Source organism: Sarcophilus harrisii, chromosome 2 (assembly GCF_902635505.1).
Source record: "Sarcophilus harrisii chromosome 2, mSarHar1.11, whole genome shotgun sequence".
Taxonomy (NCBI): domain Eukaryota; kingdom Metazoa; phylum Chordata; class Mammalia; order Dasyuromorphia; family Dasyuridae; genus Sarcophilus; species Sarcophilus harrisii.
The window spans coordinates 547,321,264-547,339,959 of record NC_045427.1 but is presented as its reverse complement, the minus strand read 5'-3'; the positions used below and the strand labels follow the sequence as shown (position 1 = coordinate 547,339,959).

Genomic DNA, 18,696 nt, shown 5'->3' with positions numbered 1-18,696 from the left:
TTGTATTCACACCTTTAGAGAGCTCATATAAGCAAGAAGCTCTCAGGGTCAAAGAGCTCTCTGGAAGGAAGCCCACAAGCCCACTCTCTGAGGTGGAGTCAGATTCATTCCATCTTCCACCTTTGTGCTGGCTGGAGGCTGAAGAAAGCAGAGGCAGAGGCAAAGGACTAGCTGCAAGAGCTCTTGGAGAAAATAAATGTTTGGATTTTATCATCTGGCTGCATTTGAAGTGATTATTGATCTGAACCGAAATTAAGGCTGCCTCCAGGAAACCTCCCTGAGAAACCTGCTCACAGAGAACGATTATATTATAAAAAAGAAGAACACCACAGTAACGGCACAGGGGTCCTCAAACTTTTAAAATAGGGAGCCAGTTCACTGTCCCTCAGACTACTGGAGGGCTGGACTATAGTAAAAACAAAAACTTTGGTTTGTAGACCTTTAAATAAAGAACTTCATAGCCCTGGGTGAGGGGGATAATCGTCCTCAGCTGCCTCATCTGGCCTGGGGGCCGTAGTTTGAGGACCCCTGGAGAGGAATTCCAGGTCTCTAGAAGGACGAGCTCTATTCCTATAGTTCCTACTTATTTTAGGTCTTCACCAAATTTAAAGATTGAAAGTTTCTTACTTACCAAACAAGGTATGAATGAGATGGGAGCCACAGCACAAATAGTTTCATTTGGATGCTTCACAGGTCTATGAAAAATAAGAATTTATTGTGGATCTCAAGAAACTCAAGAAAAGGGCACTGCAATTCACAGGAAGAGATTTGTGGCTATTTTCTTTAGTCAGTTATAAAATTCACATGCCTGAAAGAGTGCTTGACCTTGTATTCATCTAAATGAAAGAAATTGAAAGAAAGGTATACCAGCCTGATCTCATTATTCCATTTCCATTCCTCTTCTGATTAGAAATGAAGATGAGAATATAGTATAGGAGATACTACATTGCAGAGCTACATTTTTTAAGGCAAATAGTAAAACAAAAAAAAAAAGTTTGCCATATAATATAAACACGTTTCTCCAGATCCTCAGAATATACAAACAAAATAAATTTTTTTAGATCACTGACCTCTCCACAACCACCCTGATGCTAGGTTCCTTGCATCTTTCAACTTTCACCAGGTGAAGAGATCCATCAGTGCACAGCACCAGAAACTGAAATTTGGAGTCAGCTGTAGTCGGTGGAAATTGGCATTCCTTGAGGGTTTCAGAAATTTTCACGAAGTGAAGACTTTTGCATATACACCCCTCTGGGAGGGAAACCACAGCAAGTAGGAATCCTAAGAAAAAGCAAATGTCCACAGGCTGATCAAAAAAAAAAAATTGTACCCAGAGGGGAGGTTCTTCCTCTATAAGAGAATCAGGATAAATTTCCCGTAGAAGGCAAAACTTGAGCTAAGTCTAGAAGTAAAGTATAGGTAGGTTCTGATTGCAAGTTTAAATAATGTGAAACTTGATTTAGTGTGAATTATAAAATGAAACCAGGTCATATGTAATATAACCTAAAATTCAATTGAGATGCCTGCAAACTAGTTGAGGGTTTTTAAGATGCCACCATATTTTCAGTCTATACTTGCTTATGTATGAATATGACATGCCATATACCACATTACTAAGACTTATGTGAATTTTTTAAAAAAAGAATATTTTAAAAAATGGAAAAAATATTTCAGATGGAAAAACTGCCAGAACAAAAAAGAAGGTTGTTATTACATTAGAACACAAAAAGATAATATTATTGAATGGCATAAATGTGTCATAGTAACTATAAAATAGAATGATGTGGTACAATGCCTGAATCTATAGTACAGACAGAGTATTATAAAACATATAGTGAAAAAAAAAGGAAAAATTGCATCAGCTTTTTGTGGTTTGCAAACAAGTATAAGAAAGAATAGAATTCTTTCTCTGTTTTAATACACCCTTCACATAACTGGTAAAGATCTAACCATGTCACTCCTCCCTACTCAATAAACTTCACTGGTTCCCTATCACTACAAGGTTATAAAATCCTCACTTTGATGTTCAGATTTCTTCATAACCTGGCCCAGTCCTACTTTCCCAATTTTATTGCATTTAATTTCCTTCATTGTACTTTGAGATCAGGTAAAACAGGCCTCCTAGTGGTGCTCAAATGAGAAACTCCATCTCCCAATGCCAAACATTTTTACTGGCTCTCCACTCTGCCTGGAATTGTTGCTTCCTTTATCTCTACCTTCTGACTTCTCTGGTTCTAAGTTCCAACTGAAATCTTACTTTCTACAGGAAGTTTTTCTAGATCCTCCTTAATTTTAGTGCCTTACTGATGCTGATTATTTCCAATCCATCTCATCTATAGCTGTTTTGTACATAATTGGTTACACACTGTTTTCATCATTAGATAGTGAGCTACTTGAGAGCAAGGACTGGGTTTTACTTGTATCGCCAGTGTTTAGCCCGTGCCTAACACATAGTAGACACTTGATAAATGTTTATTGACTAATTGACTAATAATTATGGAAATATAGTGGGTTTTTTGTTGGATGGATTGAACATCACAATCTATTTTTATTTTTTCTTTCATTTTTAAATAATAGCTTTTTATTTTCAAAAAACATGCAAAGATAATTTTCAACATTTACTCCTGCAAAACTTGTGCTCCAAATTTTTTCTCACTCATTTCCCTCCATCCACTCCCCTAGGCAGCAAGTAGTCCAACATATGTTAAACATATTTCCACAATTAATAGGCTACACAAGATAAATCAGATCAAAAAGGAAAAAATGAGAAAGAAAACAAAAAAGCAAGCAAATACTAACAAAAAAGTGAAAACACTATCTTTTGATCCACATTTGGTCCCCATGTCCTCTTTCTGGGTGCACTTGTTTCTTTCCATCACAAGTCTATTGGAACTGGCCTGAATCACCTCACTGTTGAAGAGAGCCAAGTCCATCAGAATTGATCATTGTATAGTCTTGTTGTTGCTGTGTACAATGTTTTCTTGGTTGTGTTCACTTCATCTAGCATCAATTCATGTAAGTCTCTAGGCTTTTCTGAAATCAATCTGCTGAAAATCACAATTTTTAAAAAACCCTATTCTTTCTTAGTAGAGCAGTTACTCAAATAAAAGCTTCAAATTTACAGTACTGAGTATTCAAGTTTTACAATATAGGCAATGAAATAAAAGAGAAATGAAATGCATAGAGAAGAAAATTTTAATGCAAGTGCAGTTCAGTGGCATAATGTTAAAAGTACTAATAGGTGGCTAGTGTAGATGAGGATGTGGCAGTTATATATCCAGATGTTTTGAAGAAAATAATCAAAGAAAGTAGACACATTGTTAATGCTGATCAGATTGACTTATTCTACAAAGGAGATCTTCCAAATCTCACATTTCTAAAGAAAGGAAAAAATTCAACCTGGATGTAAAGTGTCCAAGAATTACCTGACCTTTGTTTTCAGAGTTAATGCTGAAGGGGATTATAAATTAAAGGAAAAGTTTATTCGTTTCTAAATCCTCTTAATGCTACAACCATCCATTGCTTCTAGTTCTTCGGTAGTCAAATCAGAAAGTTGGATGATAAAAGGTATTTTCAAAGACTGGTTTTCTAGCTAAAATAAGCTGTTGAAGAATATTCCAAGGATAACAATATGGCTTTTAAAGTATTGCTGATCTTAGAAAAACACTCTAGGTCAGGGATCAGCAAACTATGATCTGAATGCCAAATCTGGCCAGCTGTCTGCTTTCCAAAACCCAACAGGTAAAAACTGACCTTTACATTTTAAAATGTAAAAACTATTCTTAGCCGGGACATACAAAAACAGTACAAAAGCAATTGGTACAAAAGTAGCTGGGGCAAGATTTGGTCTCCAGACCACAGTTTGCTCAATTCCTCCATCCCCAGGTTACTCAACTACATTCATTGTGTGAAAATGTTAGCATGCAAATTCTTTGAGAAGTGGAGAAACTTCTCAGATTTATTCAGTGTATGTTTGAAAAAGAAGAAAAGTTCATTCTATGCAGCTAAAGTATTGTAAATGAATTTTGATAATTTTTACCATAATGGCACTCTGTTACATTGTTTATGTAGGCTTACTTTTAGATACGATATTAAAAAAAATAGTAATGATTTTGTTTTCTACAGACTCATTACTTTGTTACAAACTTGAATAAGAAATACAGTTTCTTAACTTTTGCTATTATATAGCGTTAATAGATAAACTTATTTTTTAAAACCTTTTTTGTATATTTTCATTGAGCTAGAACCAATTGTCATATTTTACATATGACTGTAATTGTGAATAGTGTGAATTCAAATAATGCTATGATTTTAAGGGGTTCATTGTTCATACTAATGGGGACCCAGCTGTATGGAATTCTATGAGAAAGAAAAGCATTTCAGGAATGGGGGATGATAAGATGATGCAAAGGCACTTGAGGTGGGATATGGAGTGGCATCTATGAGGGATAGCAAGGCCATTTGACTAGATTGTAGCATGCAGGAAGGGAATTAATGGATAATGAGGTTGTAAGGTTAGGTTGGAACCAGATTCTGAAGAATTTTAAATGGCAAATCATGGAATTTATATTTTATAGAGGCAACAGGAAAGGGAGTTTATTGAATAGGGAAATGATAATGGTCAGATCTGTGCTTATGAAAAATAACTTTTTAATTAAAATTTTTTTCAATAAGCAAAAATCTGCTCTCTCCTTTCCTCCCTTCACCCTCTTGAGAAAAAAAAGAAAAACAAAACTGCTATTACAAACATGCATAATTAAGTAAAATTTCTCACTGGCTATATCCAAGATATATATGCTTGTGTGTACATGTGTGTATGTATGTCATTCTGCATTCTGTCTTTTATTTTGCTATCAGAAGGTAGGTAGTGGTTTTTTTTATCACTAGTCCTCTGGAATCTTGTTGATTATTCCACTGATCAGAGTTCCTAAGTCTTTCAAAGTTGTCTTTAAAACAGTGTTATTGTACATATTGTATTCTTGGTTTTGCTCACTTAACTGAAAGTCTTCCCAGGTTTCTCAGAAACCAACCTCTTCTTTCTTTAAAAAGAAAACTTTTTTTTCTTTCTTTTTTGGGGAGGTGGGGGTTAAGTGACTTGCTCAGGGTCACACAGCTGGGAAGTGTTAAATGTCTCAGGTCCTCCTGACTTCAGGGCTGGTGCTCTATCCACTGCGCCACATACCTTCCTCCCAAAGAAAACTTTTTAAAGTTTTTTTTCCTTTAAACTTTTGCTTCATTTCTTTTAAGAATTCTGGTTGAATTTGTGCCCATTGTTGAAAAGAGCCAAATCCATCAGAGTTGATTTTTACATAATCTTGCTGCTGCTGTGTACGGCATCATTTAGCATCAGGTTTTCCTGAAACCATCCTGCTGACCATTTCTTATAGAACAATAATATTTCATTACATTCATATACCACAACTTAATCAGTCATTCCCCAACTGATGGGCATCCACTCAGTTTCCAGTTCAAGATTTTTTTTAAGGGTGGAGGAGAATTGAACATGATTATAGGCAGCAAGGAAGAGAAACAGTAGAATAAGCAAGATTAAAGATTAGAGGAGGGATCATTGAAGGCAGAAATCTACTGGAGAAGACAAGGAAAGGATCAAGGGCACATATACAGGGGATAAGGAGAAGGATAATCATATTAGAGACTGCTATAAAGAGTTGGGGGCTTCAAAGGGCTATGAAACTGTGCATACTCTTTGATCCAACATGTTTCTACTGGGCCTGTATTCCAAAGAGATCTTAAAGGAGGGATAGGGACCCACATGTGCAAAAATGTCTGTGGAAGCCCTTTTTGTAGTGGCTGGAAACTGGAAAGTGAGTGAATGCCCATCAGTTGGAGAATGGCTGAATAAGTTATGGTATATGAATGTTACATTTTTTAATTATAGCTTTTTATTTACAAGATATATGCATGGGTAATTTTACAGCATTGACAATTGTCAAATCTTTTGTTCCTATTTTTCTCCTCCTTCCCCCATCCCCTCCCCCAGATGGCAGGTTGACCAATAGATGTTAAATATGTTAAAGTATAAATTAAATATAATATAAGTATATATGTCCTAACAGTTATTTTGCTGTACAAAAAGAATTGGACTTTGAAATAGTGTACTATTAGCCTATTAAGGAAATCAAAAATGCAGGCAGACAAAAATAGAGGGATTGGAAATTCTATATAGTGGTTCATAGTCATCTCCCAGAGTTTTTTCGCTGGGCACAGCTGGTTCAGTTCATTACTGCTCTATTGGAATTGATTTGGTTCATCTCATTGTTGAAGAGGGTCATGTCCATCAGAATTGATCCTCATATAGTATTGTTGTTGAAGTATATAATGATCTCCTGGTCCTTTTCACGTTGCATCAGTTCATGTAAGTCTCTCCAGGCCTTTCTGAAATCATCCGACTGGTCATTTCTTAAAGAACAATAATATTCCATAATATTCGGTATATGAATGTTATGGAATACTATTGTTCTGTAAGAAACAATCAGCAGGATGACTTTAGAGAGGCTTGGAGAGACTTACATGAACTGACGCTGAGTGAAGTTCTAAGAAATAGAACTAAGATAACATAACACAGCAATAGCAAGATTATACAATGGGGTAAATGATTTAAGAATAAAGGATTTGAACTGGATTACTATAAGGCAGAAATTAAAAAGTAGATAAAGTGAATTCTTGTATCTGTTATAGCAGATATATGCTCAGTATTTTATACTGTCTAATTATTTTAAATAGTCAAAACAACATTGAATAATATTGAGAAACAATATAATTTCCCTAATTTTCTCTTTTGATTAAATAATTTTTAGCTTTTACTTTGTCAGAAATGATGATTACCACATTTGCTTTTTTACATAATAAATTCTACTCGATCTTTATTTTATTTTTGTGTGTCTCTCTCATTTTATAGCACTTCTGAAAACAATATATTGTTGAATTCAAATTTTTTTAATATGCTAGAAGTTGCCATTTTATGGGCAAATTTATCCCATTCATAACTATAGTGATATGAGGTTTGTAAAGTTCTTTACATGTTATTTCATTTGATCCTCACAACAATTCTATGAAGTTGGTACTATTATCTCCATTTTATAGATGAAGAGAATGAGGCAGACAGGGGTAAAGAGACTTGTCTAGGTCAAACAATCATTAAGTATCTGCTGTAGAATTTGAATTCAAGTCTTGTTAGCTCTAAGTCAATCATTCTACAAAGTTGCCCCAAATTTAATAGGATGAAGGAGAAGAGTCTTCTGAGTGATGGAATAAAAGGGGAAAAATGAGAGCATTACAATGCTCTATTCAGGACCAATGTGATGAGTGAGGGAAAGTATAAGAAAGAAAGTGCTATTGAGGATGGCCAGGAAACTGGTAATCAATTTGTGGAAAACAGATTTCTGTGAGTATTAGAAGATAGAAGGTACATTAGAGGAAAAGAGGATAGAGGAAAATCTGTTAAATTTCAAAACAGAAATTTCCCAAAATAACATTTCAGAGGGCAGAGAGGAAATAGGGTATATAGCCATATAAAGACGATAAAGATAAAAGGAAGTAGGGGTTAAAGATGGGGGTGATTAAGTATCACAGGAATTGGGAGAATAACAAATGCTGGTACTTTGTTAGTCTTTGGGAGTAGGATGAAACTAGAAATAACTTTTGAAAAGAGCAGAAATATTAAATATTATTTTTTATTTTTAAAATTTTACTTTTTTTACTTTTACTTATTTATTTCACTTTTATTTCATAATATTTGAGTCTTTTTCTTCCCCTTTTATACATTGATGTCCCTTTTTAATATGCTTTAATCATTTCTGGATCCTCTGGCCATTCTCTTAAAAGACCACAATGATTAAGCCAGGTTTATAAAAAATCTTGACTAAAAGCTTATTTGACATTGTCTTCTTGTAGTTAACCTATTTCTTTAATGAGAGGAGGGTTGTAAGAACACTACATTATTAAGACAATCCTAAAGACATGTATTCTATTTTAAATAATATTTAATATTAATATTTTAATTTAATTTAAATAATATTTTTCCAATTACATGTAAAAACAATTTTTAACATTCATTTAAAAAATTTGAGTTCCTCTTTCTTCCCTTTTCTCCTTCTCCTAGACAGCAAACAACTTGATATAAGTTATACAGATGCAAACATGCAAAACACATTTCCATATTAGTCAAAAACATATTCTAGCACTTAGCAAAGTGCCTGCATATAGTAGATATTTAATAAATATTTGCTGAATAAAGATAAATAAATGAATGGTGGGATAGCTCACTTGGCTCAGGCTGGTAGCAACAAGTAACAGATAGAAAGAAGCCTGGATTTAGAATTAGAAGACCTCAGTTCTAATTTTGGTTCTTTTAACTACCTGTGTGATCTGAAACAAGTCACTTTACTCTCTGAGCTTCCAGTTCCCCTTTCTACCTATCAATCTGTGATTGTGTGGTTTTAATAAAGGTCACCTTCCATCAGTGAGTTAGCACCAAGAAGCATTCTGTAATTTTTAAGAATAGTCAGAAGGTTTTTTCATTTTGAAACTTTTTCACATGTCACCATTACAGATAACACCAAGACTGCCCAGAGAGGCTACTTAATTTGGTAACAGGATGAAAATAAACAAATGGAGAACTTACCTTGGGCTCTGTCCCACAATGTTATTACTCCATCTTCACAAGCTAGCAGTAGGTAAGATGTGCAGGCACTGATGACTGAATTGGTAATTGGTGCTGCAGTTGGCCATACTCCATCAGGCTTGGGATCAAAGTCTAATGGAAGAGATGCTCCATTTACTTCAAACCTCCCTTAACAGTTTCTCTCATTTTTCAGTCCTTCTATGTTAAATTAAAAAAAATTCAGCATTCTAGAACTTGTCTGAGTTTAGGTAACCCAAACACAAGGTCTCTAACTAGGAGTAGTAAGTGGTAGCAATGAAAAAGCAGATACCAAATGATATGGGCAGTAGGGACCTGATAAGAATAAAATCACCAAAAGTTTGGGGAGCTTTCACAGCTCACTGACTTTGATAGTCTCTCAAGAATGAACGTGCTTCGAATGTTTGTGGCAGCCCTTTTTGTAGTGGCTAAAAACTGGAAACTGAATGGATGTCCATCAGTTGGAGAATGGCTGAATAAATTGTGGTATATGAATATTATGGAATATTACTGTTCTGTAAGAAATGACCAACAGGATGATTTCAGAAAGGCCTGGAGAGACTTACATGAACTGATGCTGAGTGAAATGAGCAGGACCAGGAGATCATTATATACTTCAACAACAATACTATATGATGACCAGTTCTGATGGACCAGGCCATCCTCAGCAACGAGATCAACCAAATCATTTCCAATGGAGCAGTAATGAACTGAACCAGCTATGCCCAGAAAAAGAACTCTGGGAGATGACTAAAAACCATTACATTGAATTCCCAATCCCTATATTTATGCCCACCTGCATTTTTGATCCTTCACAAGCTAATTGTACAATATTTCAGAGTCTGATTCTTTTTGTACAGCAAAATAACGGTTTGGTCATGTATACTTATTGTGTATCTAATTTATATTTTAATATATTTAACATCTACTGGTCATCCTGCCATCTAGGGGAGGGGGTGGGGGGGGTAAGAGGTGAAAAATTGGAACAAGAGGTTTGGCAATTGTTAATGCTGTAAAGTTACCCATGCATATATCCTGTAAATAAAAGGCTATTAAATAAAAAAAAAAAAAAGAAAGAAAGAAAGAAAAAAAAAAAGAATGAACGTGCTTTTCATTGGTTATTTCCATGGAGACTTGGTCTAGTACTCACACCTCTTGTGCCTTCTGAATAGATGGAGAAGAGCTTTTTTTTTTTTAGAAGAATCTCCATCAGCTAGTAAAAAAGAGTTGCCCCAAGAAGGGACTTTGTGAACCGACCTTGTTGATCAGTCTTCACTTTAAGAAGCATCTTATCCTGCCACATACCAGGAAACCAAGGCCTATTTGCCCTGCCATCTTGACATCTGTCCTGCCATTGATCCTCTCAGGTCCAGAGAGCAAATTCTACCCATTTAAATCTACTTAGCTTTGGCATTCTGCCTGAGGACTGAACTGTCCTGATTGGCCAATGTATGAAAATTCTCCTTAATTTCCTATCCAGTCATCCACCAGGAAACCAGGACTTTCCTCCAGCATTCTGCTATTTACCTTAATGTCCAAATGTAATGCCCCACCTCTCTCCTTGTCTCTGAAAACTAAAATTAAATCAATACTATCCATTTTTCCTGAAAAGGGTGATGGTCAGCTTCCCCATGGCTCTACTTGTAATCCCTAAGACTCCACCTTTCAACAATTCATTCTCTGACCATTCTCTGTGCTGTTGCTGCTGTTTGTTCTTCACTTTTGAAGGGGCCCAGGCAGAGTTGCACAAAGCTATCCACTTCACTCTTTCTCCCACTCATCAAAGTCCAGTTGCAAGCCAAAAATCACGATGGCTAGTATTGGCTCGGGATGTAGTGGATGATCTTGGCTTCTTGGATATCTAACCAAGTTCCAAGTGCTCCACAGCACCTGCTTCAGCCGCCTTTGTGGCTATTGGAACAAAGTGTTCTCATCTACCCGTTCTTTTAGGGGAAATCTTCACATGTTTGGGGTAGACATCCCCCTAAATCGCCAATGGGTTTGGGCCCCATCAGTTACCCTCCACCTGGTTTAGTCTGCATGCCAAGAAGGTTTTCTTGGAGTATGGCCACTGTATATGTGCAGCTTTTTGGAGCCACAAGTGAGAGCGGGATGACAGGTGGACATCAAAGATAGATGAGCAACTCTGAAAAGGTCTTGCTAAATCCTCATACCTGAGGGACTAATCCTTTCTAAATACCCTATAAGCCCAAGTGTAATATTCTCTTAATAGAATGTAATCTTCTCAACTGGCAACTAATTAGCTTCCTTTGGTTCTTGTATTCCCTGTCATATATAGTAGGCTCTTAATAAATGCTTTTTAATTCATGATAAACCAGGGCCTGAGCTGATCCATGCTCTACTCAGATCTACCCAAAGGTGGCCCTAATCATAGTTTTAAAAACCCTTCTAGATAATATTGGAAATTAAACTTCTAATAAACCACAGCAGCAAGTTCTCATACCAATTTTTTCTTTCTCTTTCTCTCTCTCTCTCTCTCTCTCTTTCTCTCTCTCTTTGTCTCTTGGAGGTCGGTTAAGTGAATAGAGGAAGAAATTATGATTTCCAGACCAGTATATACCCAGAGCACAGGCCACACCTGAGAAATGAAGATGGGAAAAGGATGTTAGACAAAGATAAGAAGTTGATTCTCATTTACTTGGATAGCAGTTATAAAAAACTGCTATCTTATTTTATTTAAAATCAGTAGTTGCTTATTCTAACAAATACTACCTATCCTGTTGATAAAGATGAGCTAGATAGTATCTTGGGTACCCAAGTATGAATTCTCTTGGGTGAAATATTCTGAGGTTGCTGTTTAGTTTGCTGGCCATTTATATTGCTCTTGTACTTCCTATTATGTAATTCCTAAGAGGTGTATATTTTGGATTACTTTTTCTCAAAATATTTTCATTTGTATCTTTTCAATTTGGATCCCAAATGATATCTCTAAAATTTACATCCTTTTCTAGGTTTGGAAAGTATAGCATGTGGTGATATATTGCTATGACAGCATGTCTATGAGACAGGATACTGAATCTTAAGCTCAAGTCTCACTCCTTTTTCTTATACCAAAGAGACTGTGAGAGATGTCTGCTCTCTTATATGTAGGCACTGAGGCAAGGTTTTAGCACAAGACACAATCTCTTCATGAGGGTGGACAAAGAGTTAATCCAAGAAAAGAGTCTCCAAAACAGTTGGTAGTTCATTAGTGATAAAGTACATGTTGAGATTAAAATATATATAGAAAGAACAAATGAGGAGGCCCAAGTAGAATAGATTAAGTCAGTATTGTATTATGCCCTGCCCAGTCTACTTGTTCATCTTTTTGTGGGTGGGAAACATAAAATATTATATCAAAAAGCAGGTACACAGATATGGACACAATTATTATGTTAACCAACCAGCAGAATATTTTAGAATTATGGAGAAATTACATGTTACTGTTTTTTATCTAATTAGTAGCTGCAGAATAATTATGTTATTTATATGGTTTTGGCCCCCCAAAAAACAGAGTGTACTGTCAAAAGCTCATTTTTGAACAGCAGAAGGTAACAGTGATCACTTCTACTTTTCTCAAGAAAGGAATGCAATAAAGGTGAACTCAGTCAATAAATCTACAACCTATGCTTTTCAGGGAAATTCTTATATAGCACTGATCAGCAGCAGCAGAAAATGATCCTGAAAAGGAAAGCTTGGAAGATCTTGATATCTGAAACCAGTGTTGGCAGAGCTTGAGGTTTATACAAATAAAATCAGATTTAAATAAATGGACAAATATTTATTGTTCATGAGTGGACTAAGCCAATATAAATGTTAATTCTACCTAAACAAATCTATTTATTCAATGCCATTCCAATTAAATTACCAAAAAAATTCTACTGAGCTTGAAAAGATAATAACAAAAATTTTTTGGAAGAACAAAAGCTCAAGAATATCAAAGGAATTGGCTTTAAAAAAAGATGTAAATGAAGGAGATCTAGCAATATCTGATCTTAAACTGTATTATAAAATTGTAATTATCAAAACTATTTGGTGCTAAGAAATAGAAGGGTGGTACAGTGGAATAGTCAGCAAATGATACCCAATTGTAAATGAATACATATGTTTGATAAACACAAAACTCTTAACTTTGGGGATAAGAACTCACTATTTGGTAAAAATTGCTGGGAAAAACAATCAGGCAGAAAGAAATCAGGCAGAAACTAGGTATTGACCAATATCTTACACTGTTTACTAATATAAGGTCAAAATGGATATATGAGACACAGGAGAGATATGATAAGTAAATTAGAGAAGCATGGAAATATTACCCATCAGATTTATGGATAAGAGAAAAATTTAGGAATAAGCAATGGCATTATGCGATATAAAATGGGCAATTTTTATTACATTAGATTAAAAATAATTTATATGAATAAAATCAATGTAGTCAAGCTTAGAAGAAAATTTTTATAGCCAGTTTTTCATGTAAAGGATCCATATCTCAAAATATATAGAGCACTAAACCAAATTTATAAGACTACAAGTCTTTCCTCAATTGACAAAGGTCAAAAGATTATAGTTAGGCAGTTTGGAGAAGAAATCAAAGCTATATATAGCCTTATAAAAATGTTCTAAATCAATTTTCATTAGAGAAATGCAAATTAAAACAACTCTAAAATACTGAGATTCCATCTCACACTTATCAGATTGGTTAAAATGATAGAAAGGGGAAATGACAATGTGGAGGGAATGTGGAAAAACTGAAACACTAATACATTGCTGGTGGAATTGTGAATTGATCCAATCATTTTGGAGAGCAATTTGATATTATGCTTAAAGAGTTATAAAACTGTGCCTATCCTTTGACCTAGTAATGTCATTATTAGGTCTGTTTCCTAAAATGATTAGAGAGAAACAAACAAACAAAAAAAACCTTTATGTTTTAAAAGATTGATAGCAGCTTTTTTTGTAGTTGCAAAGAAATGGAAATTGAAGGGGAATTAATTGGGAAATGACTGAATAAGTTATGGTATATGATTGTGACAGAATACTAATGTCCTGTAAGAAATGACCAGCAGATTGGTTTTAGAAAACATGCAAAGACTAGCAAAAGGTAAGGTGAAACAATCAGAACAATGAGAACATTGTATACAATAATAGTAATATTGTTTGAGGAGCAACTGTGAATGACTATGCTATTCAGGGTAATTTAATCATTTATATCAACTACAAAGGACTTATGAAGGAAAATGCTAACCACCTCCAAAGAAAAACTGATATACTGGCATTCTCTAATATGGGATTGAGAGGAATGAAGATAAAATGAAATTCAAAACATAACAAAAATAAATAAATTTAATGAATGATTATTTTGTTTCTTTTTAAAAGGAAGTCTTGGAAGATCTTAAGTATCCTCTCTTTTCTCATACTTCTTCTCTTACCAAAAATGAGCCCTCAAAGAAAATTCTTTATCAATTATTTAATCATTCTCTAAAGTAGAATCCACACCTTTAGTGTATGAACCACAACCTGACTTTAGAGCCAGCTGACTGAAGTGAGCCTGTAATAATAATAAAAAAATAAATTTATTATAATCGACAAAAGCTAGCCTCACAACACTTGTGCAATAAGTAATACAAACAGTATTATTACTCCCACTTTACAAATTGGGATAACATTAGGAAATCAAGAAATATAAGGAATTAAGATTTAGGGCATTGGAAGTTATTTGCTCAAGGTCACACATAGCTAGCGAAAGCAGGAGCACTTAAACACAAGTCCTGTCACTACAAATCCAATTCTTTGTTAAAACCTGCTGTTTTATCTCTAGATTCTACTTCTCTTTTTTCAGTCTTCTGAGAGAACCTGAGCAGTACTTGCTCTCCAAAGGAGGCATTCAGGTGGAATATAAACTCAAAATTTCTTGCTCTAAAGACAAATCATCTCCTAACTCAAGGCATTCCCCCCCTTTATGTTTAAAAGATTCTTTGCTCTGAAGGCATAAAGCTAAAAAGATACTTTTGACCTCCACCCCCCACCCTAGTCGATAATTCAATGCCATCAGTGATGTCTTTGATTCTTATTCCCATTTCACTTTTTCCTCTCCTTTTTAAGATAGGAAGGTACTTGCAATATTCAGTCCGGATGGCGAGGCTGCAAATATAATACAAAATTTCTTTTCAGTAACTTCCTTGAGTTATGCCTCAAAGCAGCAACTTTTATAAAAATAAGCATCCACTTTTAATTTACCTGAGAGAACATTGGTTTCAGGCGGTAACATAAGTATATGTCCAGGGAAAAGAAAATGGAACTCTGCAACACTAGGAGAGAAACAGATAATCAACAATGAGCTATGGAAGACTATTTGGCAAGGACAGAATCTTCTTGTTTAGGCATAGGAAAGGATGATATATGGAAGAGACTTCAAGGCTCTATCTAGGGAAGAGAAGGCTAGGCAAATTTTACTGTGTACCTTGGGATAACAAGGAAATTTATGAGTTGATTGGTATGTATACATATTAGTTTCAGCTGTCAGTCACCCATATTGAAGGCCAGAAATGATGTCAAAAGATATTCCCTTTTGCAAAGTTCTCTATGCCCTCAGAAAGAATGTTGACATTATAGAAGGAATTGATTTTGAAACATCTTTTTCTTCTTTGGATTAATCCAAACTTATTTTTGTTCCAATTCAGGAGACAATTGTAATCTTAATTATGACTCATTCCTGTGGATTGCCACCCTGCATATAGCAGGCAAGAATTCAAATTTGAGGTATTTGTTATAGTAGTATATAAGAATTTAGTTTCAAATATGTAAATTAAAGTGATCTTGTACTCTAGCTGTTTCAGCACTGGGAGAGTTTTCAATAAAAGATATGCCAAATGACTTCAGCCAAGACATTTGCCTGAATTTCTTCAACATGAAATTGCTTTTGTTTGTATATTTTGGTATGAATCAGTGACTTCATTTTAACATGAATTTAATGACATTTAATTACTACATGGAATTGGAAAGCAGTTTTGAGATCTTTACTTAATAAAATGATAGTTAATGAATAAGATCTCAGGAGAGCTCAGGTTCTCTCCTTAGCCTTAGCCTTAGAATGATAACCAGGGGAGGATTCTGGGAAGATGGTGGAGTAATTTGGTAAATTCCAAGGTCTTCAGATTTCCTCCACAAATGGAACAGATTTGCCCTCAGAGTGAATATAGACTGGTGAAAAATCAAGACGACTTGGAGCAGAACGGGGGTCTTCCCCAAGATCAGAAGAAAGACCCAGGCAACCCGTGTGAGATGCAAGCACCTCCTGAATAGCTCCACGGAAACACCAAGTGGGGAGACCTGAGGCCGGCGGGTAAGGTTGGTGCCTCTGCAGGAATCCCAGAGACTTTCACCTCCTGGACAACTTGTGGAGTCCGGGTCTGAGTGCAGGAAGACAGGCCCAGCTGTGCTGTAGAGTCACAGTGAGAAGAAACTGGCTCCTCCTGGAGTGTGGAGTCAGTAGGGCAGGGACTGGCTGCAGACACTTGCTGGAGGGGGGAGCTCTTAATTTGAGGTTACAGGTCAGAGGGGAGAGCTTAAGTGAAGTTAGAGGTACCATCCCCCTGCCCCCCTATTAGAGATACTTACACTAATACTTCTTTGAAAAAAAAATTTTAACCTGCAAAGAAGAAAGAACCCACCACTGAAATTTACTGTGGGAACAGGGAAGATCTAGATTCATCTTCAGAGGAGGACACTGAAGTAAAAAAAGCTTCTACCCCAAAGAGTAAAGGTTAAATGGTTCCCTGCCCAGAGTGAATGTATAGAAGAACTCAAAAAAGAATATAAAAATCAAATGAGAGAAACTGAGGAAAAACTAAACAAACAAAAACCATCCTAGAAAAACAAGATGATTATGAAAAAAAGTTAAATAATTAGAAAAGGAGTTACAGTCTCAAAGATGAAAACAATTCTTTGAAAATTAGAATTGGGCAAGGAGAAGCCAGAAAAGCTACAAAAAACCAAGAAAAAACAAAACCTTATAGAGAATGAAAAAATAGGACACAATGTGAAACATCTTCTAAGAAAAAAGACAGTTCTGGAAAACAGATCAAGAAGATAAAATACAGGAGTAATTGAACTGCCTGAAAGTCGGGACCAAAAGAAAGGACCTTGCCACAATAATGCAAGACATAATTCAAGAAAATTGTCCTGGAGTAAAAGAACAGGAGGGGAAAGTAGAAATAGAAAAAATGCACTGATAATCACATTAATGCGATCCTTTGTGGAAAACACATAGGAACATTATTGCCAAAATTTTGAAACTCCCATGTTAAGACAAAATTTTGCAAGAAACAAGAAAAAATCAATTCAAATACACTGCAGTTACAATTAGAATTGTACAGGACTTATCAGCCATAATAAAAGACCACATATCCTGGAATCACATCTACTGACAATCAAAAGAACTAGGCTTGAGGCCAAAAATATCATATCCAGCAAAATTATTTATAATGTTGAACAAGAAAAAATGGACATTTAATGAACTTGCAGATTTTCAGGACTTTCTATCAATCAAACCTGAACTTAATAGAATTTTTAACATATAAGAACTAATGTCAAAAATCAGTTTCAAGGAACTCAACACAGATAAATTGTTTATGTTTTTTATAAATGGGAAATGAATACCATATGTTTAAAATTGACATCAACAATAGGGCAGCTCAAAAGAAAGATTGGGGCAGAGTTATGGCAAAAATAGTAATTATACAAATGAGGCACAGAGGAAGAATGGACACAGAAGCATGGGGGGGGGCTCATATTCTAAAATGATTTAAACAGGCAACACTACATATATGCCATGAAGGGTATAGCAATTTCTAAAATCTATTAAGAAATAAAGAGGTAGGGATGGGCAAATGGGGAAGCAAAGGGTAAGGAAAGAAAACAAGGAAGGAATCCATGGGTAGGGGTAGGTTAAGTAATAGCAAAGCAAGTAAGGAGCAGAATTAAAGCAAAGAGAAAGAAGGAATAGGAAAGATATATGTGTATGTGTGTATGTGGGGTGAGGAACAAGGTGAATATATATGTATGTATATATCTATATATATATATATACTTAAATATATCTTTTCTTAACTATAGTCTCCTTAGGGGTGGGGAATAAAAGGAAGGAAAAAGAATAAAGTAAAAAAGTGAGTAGCAGAGAACAAAAGAACAGTTTACAAGGAAGTAAAAGATGGACACTCATGAATATAATTTCTTCTACTAATAATATATATACACTTCCTTGATCTGCTAATTTGTTGTGATGTGTTTTGAATCCTCCCTGATGTTATGTTGGGAACACGGCAAGTTCTCTTGTTTTGTTTCATTTTGTTTTGTATTCTTTTTTTGTTTTTGTTTTTTCTTATTTTTTTAAAATAAAAAAATTAAAAAAAATAAATCTCATACAACATTAAAAAAAAAACAAAAACCCAGTGATAGCTAGGTTGCAGTCCTGGGTGACTAGGAAGATGGTAGTGCCCTTGATAGTCACAGAGAAGTTCAGAAAAGGGGAAAATTTGGGATTGGTAGGAGGAAATAACAAATTCAATTTTAGACATGTTGAGTTTAAAACATATACAAGAAACCTAATTCAAGATATTCAACAGGCAATAAGAAATATGACTAGAGAGATTAGGAGAGAAGTTAAGACTTTATAAGTAGCTGAGAATGGTCAGCATAAAGATGATCATCACATCCATAGGAACTGGTGAGATCAATAAGTGAAAGTGGGAGACAAAGGGAGTGTCCAGGACACAATCCTGTTTGCAGGAACAATTGGGACCAAGATCAACAATGGGGACTGAAAAGAATGATTAGACAAGGTAGGAAAACTAGAAGAGAGTATTGAAAACGTAGAGAAGAAAGCAATCCACAGTGTCAGATGTTGTTGGGGACAAGAAATACAAGGATTGAGGATTTGTCAATTAAGAGATCATTTGTAATTTTGGAGAGAGCAATTTCAACTGAACAATGAGACTGGAAGGCAAGCTGTAGTGAGAAGGAGAAAGAGGCTTCAAATG

The 18,696-nt window shown here is 35.1% G+C and overlaps 1 protein-coding gene across 2 annotated transcripts in view; it reads right to left on the bottom strand.

Annotated features, from left to right (window-relative positions):
• Positions 1-18,696, bottom strand: part of WDR93 (WD repeat domain 93) — a 62,875-nt gene that overhangs the window by 8,794 nt on the left and 35,385 nt on the right. For both annotated transcript variants that reach the window (XM_031955590.1, XM_031955591.1), the window contains exons 10-14: positions 14,897-14,967; positions 11,127-11,261; positions 8,645-8,776; positions 1,071-1,281; positions 632-695 (exon numbers count right to left, since the gene is read on the bottom strand). In XM_031955590.1, coding sequence (XP_031811450.1) covers positions 632-695; positions 1,071-1,281; positions 8,645-8,776; positions 11,127-11,261; positions 14,897-14,967 — 613 coding nt within the window. The remainder of the gene's footprint in view (positions 1-631; positions 696-1,070; positions 1,282-8,644; positions 8,777-11,126; positions 11,262-14,896; positions 14,968-18,696) is intronic.